This window comes from Adiantum capillus-veneris, chromosome 8, assembly GCF_014529385.1.
Source record: "Adiantum capillus-veneris isolate H3 chromosome 8, ASM1452938v2, whole genome shotgun sequence".
Lineage (NCBI taxonomy): Eukaryota > Viridiplantae > Streptophyta > Polypodiopsida > Polypodiales > Pteridaceae > Adiantum > Adiantum capillus-veneris.
In genome coordinates this window covers 154,996,986-155,004,284 of record NC_140938.1, presented here as the reverse complement: position 1 = coordinate 155,004,284, position 7,299 = coordinate 154,996,986, and the positions used below count along the sequence as shown (strand labels likewise).

The 7,299-nt window shown below is 38.4% G+C and overlaps 1 protein-coding gene across 2 annotated transcripts; it reads left to right on the top strand.

Annotated features, from left to right (window-relative positions):
- The first annotated feature begins 228 nt into the window (after window positions 1-228).
- Window positions 229-7,087, top strand: LOC147453205 (uncharacterized). 2 transcript variants are annotated; one of them, XM_086518668.1, is made up of 6 exons: window positions 229-432; window positions 4,002-4,086; window positions 4,195-4,214; window positions 4,311-4,366; window positions 4,460-4,550; window positions 4,651-7,087. In XM_086518668.1, the coding sequence occupies exons 1-6, from the start codon at window positions 368-370 to the stop codon at window positions 4,820-4,822; spliced, it is 489 nt and encodes a 162-aa protein (XP_086374794.1). In that variant the 5' UTR covers window positions 229-367; the 3' UTR covers window positions 4,823-7,087. The 2 variants fall into 2 exon arrangements, 1 of the variants encoding a protein (XP_086374794.1); XR_015188955.1 differs by lacking the exons at window positions 229-432; window positions 4,651-7,087 and having other exon boundaries at window positions 4,000-4,065; window positions 4,195-4,596.
- The last annotated feature ends 212 nt before the right edge of the window (window positions 7,088-7,299 follow it).

The window sequence follows — 7,299 nt, the reverse complement described above, 5'->3', positions numbered from 1 at the left end:
GCCATTATATGTAAGCTTAGGTAGATCTATCAATACATCTTCGCCATTGAATCCATGTCCGGATTTGATCATCTCTCATCAAAATCATTTTGTGCACCTCATGAAAATCATTCCCAAGGGATGTCAATATACTCAAACTATAAGTATAAAAGACTCGATTCAAATGTTTCAGAGGGATTTATACATATTCCATGTCTCCATATAAGTGAAGGAACCAGTAATGTGCCTACCTACAAACGACTTGGACGACAACAAAAAGTACCTGGGTTTAATACTACACAAGTCAAAGCGAGACAAATTTCTAGATTCTTCAAGTCGATCAAGAAATCAAGCAAGAAATGGATAAAAATGATGGCAAAGGTCTTGAATGAGGAAGGGTCTCACATATATGTTTCATTTCCTCTACCAATTGGATTCATCTTCACCCCTTAGGTATGTTGTAAAATCATCATGATTACTAGCTTACTTTTCATGTTTTCAATCTAGCACTCTCAAAACTCTTCAGAACAAGTCAACATGGGCTACTTCAAGGTGGATGTGGCCAACAATAAGCTCTCATAGATTGCACAAGTGTAATTGATTTGAGATATCAAGGCTCATAATGAATACTCTTTGACTATAACATGCTCTTCCTTTCTACTAGTGTTCAAGAAAAGTGTCGTGCTTTGAAATTTGAAAATGTTGATTAGAGCAAGAGGAAAAGGAACAAATTTTCCGAGATCTATAGAAAATGTGTAAAAATAGTAAAGATTAGCTCAAATTTTCCTCTTGGAAAAATCATAATAAGGAACTTTGTATGGTTCAGAAAATGATTTTTATAGAACACCTTTACATAGGAAAGATGCAAAAGGCTTGGATACAATCAGAACAACCTACTTGTTAAGCTTAGGCTTATGTTTAGAGCCTTTGTTAGATATAGCTACTCCACCATAGGCTCTAGGGCTCGTTTGTGGTCATGTTGAGCTTCCATTGGACTGTAGAAGCACATCTTGATAATAGTTACAGTTATTTGAGACTAAGAAAATTGTTGAGCTTATGCTACATAAATGTGTGTGATGAAGGATAATACTATAAGTTCAACAACATTTTTTTAAACTTTTCTTGTAGTAGGAAGCAATTTCATACTTTTGTTCAAAATCCGTGTCGTTATATCCCATCTATGTGAAGTGAGTAGGACCCCCCAATCTTAAAAAATTGAAAACCATTTCAAAAGATCTCAAATGCATAATTGAAGGGTGATTTTAGGAAATGAAAGGTCCAATGACAATAATCAAAAGATTTTTCATGTCCATATAAACAAGGTGAAGACACTAAGTTAAGGGGGGAATGAGATCTATGGAGAGTAAGTTTAAACAAGGACCTACAATCAAATGGAGTTTTTGTTGAGTTTTAGTATAAAATTATATTATCCATTATACGTACATAATCAAAATTAAATAAGAAAGTCTCCGCTTAAATAATAAAGTAAAAGGTGCACATTGAACATTTGGAAACAAAAAAAATAAAAAATAAAAATATTATATTATCCATTATACATACATAATACATCCATTAAACATACATCATACATACATAATCACGAATGGTTTATATACTAAGAAATATCCCACTTAAATAATAAGGTGAAAGGTGCATATTGCACATTATCATTTGAAAATAAAATAAAATAAAGACACATTGAAAAACTAAGACAAAAGTATATTAAATATCTTCATAAAAATTATAAGTTTAATCAACAAAAAAATATCAAGACGATTTAATGAAATAAATCTTTGTGAATTTCTTATATAAAAGGACTCTGTACAAATCAATATATTAAAAAAACTTATTGAAACAATACTTCACATCATGGGATCACACTCCTATGTATACAAGCTTTTTTCACCATATCAATAGAATGAATATAGCTTTGTGGAATAGCATTTGAAAGGGACAATTTTCTTTCTCTTGAAGAGTTTTAAGCTCTCTTGAAGACACGTGTCTCACAAATTAAATTGAACGACCTTCACTCATATGATACTAAGGTCTTTAGCACGCCAACTAGTCTTGCTTGGTGGGCATTATTGTACAACATAATAGGATTGTTTGACATAAAGCATCTAATACTAAAGTAAACAAGTACAAAGTGTGTTGGCAAACAAGGACATATGTAGTTTAACATCAGCCACCTAGGAATAAAGTAAACATGTACAGAGTGCATCGAGTATTGCAATACATAATTTGAATTATCCAACTATGAGAAAATAAGTATGTACGGTCTATTTGATATATAGATATCATGAATTGACAAACTCAAAAGATACAACAAGCATCAACAGACCTGATAATCGTGTACAGGTGTCGTCCAATTGTGGAAGCCGGAGGATAATGTTTGAGTCAAGATACACTGTGAATAGTTAAACATTTTGTCTTAAAACATCACGTAGTGAAAATGCTAAACATACAGTGTACATCATGTAGAAGTGCCATATAAAAATATGGGGGAGAGTTGGCACTGTGGTCTCTCCAAAAATGATAAGAAACAAAAGCCATGCCCTGCCCCATAGCATTTATGTGTTGCACCAAACAAAGATATATGCATGGAAAATTGGATGCAGATAACGGACCTTGCAGTTTTGTTGAGCTTGAGTTGTGCTTGTGCAATCAAAACGTCCACTGTTATGAATATATGTCCTCTTTGTCAAACACAAAACACGAGTTAAGACAAATACAAAAGATGCAAGAGATAGACTTAACTTAAAAAGAAACAGAGGTAACTTTATGTTCTACGTCACAAACAATATAGGGTTTATTGTAGTGATGAGTTCTCAGCTCATAAACTCCGGCGCAATCACTCCAATAGAATGACTCAATCAATATTATCTCTGTATTGTAAGGGCACCATTAAAGTTTCTCTCTGATTCATCCATGAAGTTCTCATCGTGGATGCGTATACCAAGGTATACACTTTTGTGCTTTTCTAAGGGCACCATTAAAGTTGGCATGCTTATCAAACAAAGAATTGCCAAGCACAACATGTTGCTCCAAGGACCCTTGACTATTGCTTCATTACCTCTGCCACAATAGGTTTTCATCGTGTCATTTTTTGCGTTCACTTATGCTACCATGCTTATCATCACCAATGCTTCTATGTTGTTTCTCTTTTTTCACGTTAGGCTCATGTCCAAGATCGTTTTGTAGATCTTTGATTCTCCCTCAAAAAGCCCAGGGAAGAGTGAGTTTGAATGCTCACTTTTGTTAGCCTCATCCTCAAGCTTGTTTTGCGAATCTTTGGTTCTCCTTCAACTAATCCACTCCATGCCATAGAGGTTTTCTGCTGCCTCCTTTGTCTTTTGCCAGATCTGCGAAGATACCTCACACTACCAGGTGCTCTGTGGGTAGTAGGCAAGGAGCACTTGTGTTGTCTACTACCTCTGCTTCATTAGCACCAACATCGTGCTTTTACCTGCCATATTGCCACTGATATCGCTCCCATGTTGAGCCTACACTCACAGTGAGCGCCATAGTTAACTTGAGGGGTCGCAAACAAGATGATGGATATTGGAGTAGACAAGCTATAGGTGCACAAACTTTAGACGAAGTCCTCAGGCAGCATTTCACCACTGGGGCGAGAGCACCTTTTCAATGCAGGTGTGTTCAACAAAAAAGCAGTGATATGATGGAGACCCTTTTAATGAGACATGGATTTTATCATCTTCATCCCTCCCGCTTTTGTCTCTACATTCATCATTGTTATCATTACCATTACCTTTGATGTATTTATTCTTGCAATCAACATGCTCTCTAGGAACCGTTTGATCACTATGTCCATGTGGCTATGATCCCTTCTATATTTGTGATATTTGTCATGGTCTCTTCGTCGACCATTGAAAAAAGCTAAAAACAAAAAAGAAGAAGTCAACTGACATTTTTATTTGTGAAACTTGTTGTACTACGTTCTAACGAGTCAAAATAATTCTCTTGTCCAATCCATCGGCTGATTACTTGTTTTCAAAAAGCAGAAAACCAAGATGCAACTCACACTTATGTGTATGGGATGTGTACCTTCTCTCTGCAAAACTCGTGGTCAGTACCCAAGCAGTGCATGTAAGAGTGCCTATATGAGATGGTTGTGCTTTCTGTTTTTGTGATTGCAAAAGCAATCACTGCAAACAACAAAAGATACTAGAGTTGAATTGAATGTGGATTTTGCAGCCATCATCCCGGATCAATGAGTAAGTTTCTATTGAAGTGATCAGCAATCTTCAGCTTAAATTGTGCTCGAGAGTCAGCTTCATCTTTATAAACTAGCTTGCATGAGAGCGATTGAGGTCGACATGTATCAAGTTCCCCCCGTCAACCAAAAGTGATTGTATCAATAAGAGAGGCAAGATACACAATTGCTTTTAATGAATCTCCTGCAACCATGTACATATGGAAGAAGTCAATCATCATCTCCATGTTTGCTTCAAAGTTGCAGGGTTGCAAGGTTATTGCTTGAGCTTGTTCCGAGAAAGCATGAAGGCTAGATTCTCCATCTCGTCGAGGGTGTATTCCAATGTATCGACAAGGTTTGGGCTTGCATTTGTGGCAATATTTGCATAAGGAGACTCTTTCATAGCATTCAAAAACATCGAGCTTAGAGATTTGTATGGAGACCATCATCGATAGATCCTGGGAGACGGTTACTATAAAGGCCATTGTCTGTGAAGACCATTGCTGGTTCCTTCAAGGTGTCACGATATGCTGCAAGGGCGATGTTATGGACTTCAATGACAAGACGAGCAGCTTCAGATTGAATCATTGGAAGGAGAGTTGGGGTCAGGGCTTCATCAATACTTGAACTAAAGCTGCAGGGTGGGAGATGGAAACCATGGGATCGGCCATCGTTTCCAAGAACAATAGGGTTGCTTGCACAAAGGAGCATTAGAAGAGGATAAGTGATACGCTTTGCAAGGCTCAGGTTGGCGCAAGAATGCAAAAAGTTTTGTGTGTGCCATTGCCTTGATGGATTCTTCTTCTGCACTTGAGATTGAGAGGTCTACTTGCGTCAGATGTCCAAGGCAGGATGGGCCAGCAGTTACTTCTTTCACTTGGGCAAATTCTTCCTCCAAGTGGGAAGGCATGATGCCTTCTTGGGCTGACCTAAAGATGCATGAAAGTGCAGCACAACCTTTGCATGTACGGGCAAGACTATTGGCTATATAGAGGTCAGCGATTGACTCCTCAACAGCGGCAGGAAAGACCTCGATGGCTCTATCGTCTGCTCTTTCTTGAGTAGGATCATGAGCCTTCAAAAATGTGCAGAAAAAGTGTTCATCCTCTTGACTATTATAGGTTTTGTTGATCACAGTACCAAGAATGCCTTTTTCATTGTGATGTCAGCAGAAAATAAGGACTTCTCAAGCCCCCCAGTTTGCGCATGGGCTTCGGGGAACGGGCATTGTGTTCCTTGGGGGCCTTGAATGAGAAAAGTCTTGAGGCTATTGCATAAAAGTTTGTCACACTATTTGAATTTTCCAACAAGGAAAGGGGCACCTGAGCGAGAGGTTTGAATTCTTCAGTACACCAAGGCTAGGCTGCATCACATCCAGGAGTGTGCTTGTGGGTAGGGTAAGAGGGGCCCAAATGCTCTTCTTTTTAAAATCTTTAAAACATGATGGTGAGTATTTTCTCAGCAGAATGGTGGGCAGGGATTGCAGGTGGGCATCTGTCCCAGGCCGCTTGAGAATTACCGTCTGTCCTCATCCATTGCATTGGCTATAGCTATCTCTTGTAGCTGCAAATCATATTCCAAGTTTCAAAGTACATCACCCATTGCTGGCATGTTGATGCCCTGCTTTGCTAAGCACTTCTCAATTTTTAACCCATACTTCCTTAAAGAGTTAGTGTTGATGGTGCCCGCAAAATGTGGATCCACTATCTAGTTAAGAAGTCCCATCTTCTGCCAATGCATCACCCACTTTGCTAGATTCACTTGATCCCTAGAAAGAGCTGGGTTGGTCATAGGATGTGTGCATAGCACCTCCATAAAAACCACACCAAATCATTATACATCTGACTTCTCTGTCAATTGTTTCCTTCTAAAGTATTCGGGATCAAGATAGCCAAAGCTTCCTTTTATGGCAGTGCCCACATGAGTCCGATCAAGAGTTCTCGACGTGTATGGGTAGAGGCAACCATGCGGATGGTGAGTGCTCGTAGGCCTTGGATTTCTTGCGGCAAAAAAGAAAAGCAAGTCTACAATGATAAGAACCATAGCACACCTGACCAATAATGGTCGCAGTCTTGGACCTACTAAAGCCTAGCTGTTGGACGGGTAGTACCATGGCTCCATCCAAATTGTCAGTAGAATTGTTAAGATTCCATATTTCACTGCCATTCAAGATTGCATTTTTTTTTTGATGTTGCAACGTTTGGGGTCATACCAATGGATCCATAGACCGGAAATGCCATGCGAGGAATTGTCAATGAAGTCTCTCTAATATAAATGCATAGGCTCAATGTGATAGTGAGCGTGGTTGAAGATGCGTTGATAGAGTAATCTTTACTTGATGAGATTGAAGAGAAACACAAAATTGGAATTCTGTATGAGGTAACATGCACATCAGACAATAGAGTAAACCACCTCATCATTAGTTCTAACACAAGTCTTGTGGTGGGCTCCACTACAAACAAGGAAGAGAAATGGAGGGAGGCAATGGATAAAACTGTGTCCATTTTTGTGTGCAACACCCTCGATGATGCCAAAAAGTACTGCTTGGAGGTCTCTCCCAAAAAACTTGAAAGAAACCTTTGTTCATGCGATCTTAGGATTCCCATCAAGACTTCCAAACATTGGTTTTCTATCCATCCCATCGGTGGGTTCTTTGAATTCTTGTTATTGGGACTCTGCTCAACTTGACATATCTAGTTCTCTATAATTTGATGTTGTTTGTCTGTGCCTGGGCTCTCAAGTTGGACTATTTTTTCTTGAGTGAGGTTGAAGTCTAACCAGAGACCATTTTCAAGCCATGCATCCTTCATGAATTTTCATCCTATGACCTTCTAGAGTGCTGGTACCATCCATTGTTTGACTAAACAAATTGTGATTTTGATTTTGCTCAAATATTTTGATTGTGGATTTAGTTTTGATTTGATTGGTAATCAAATACTAACCAGAGAATCTAACCGTAATGCCTCGGAATTGATAGGTACGGTTGATCCCTAAGATTTCTTCTTCTAGAATACCCATTGTGTTGGGTTTGATTTTGAAGTTAACTAAATCTTGTATCCAGAGTGGCTAGATCTAATCAGCTTTTGAATATTTGAAATGTGATA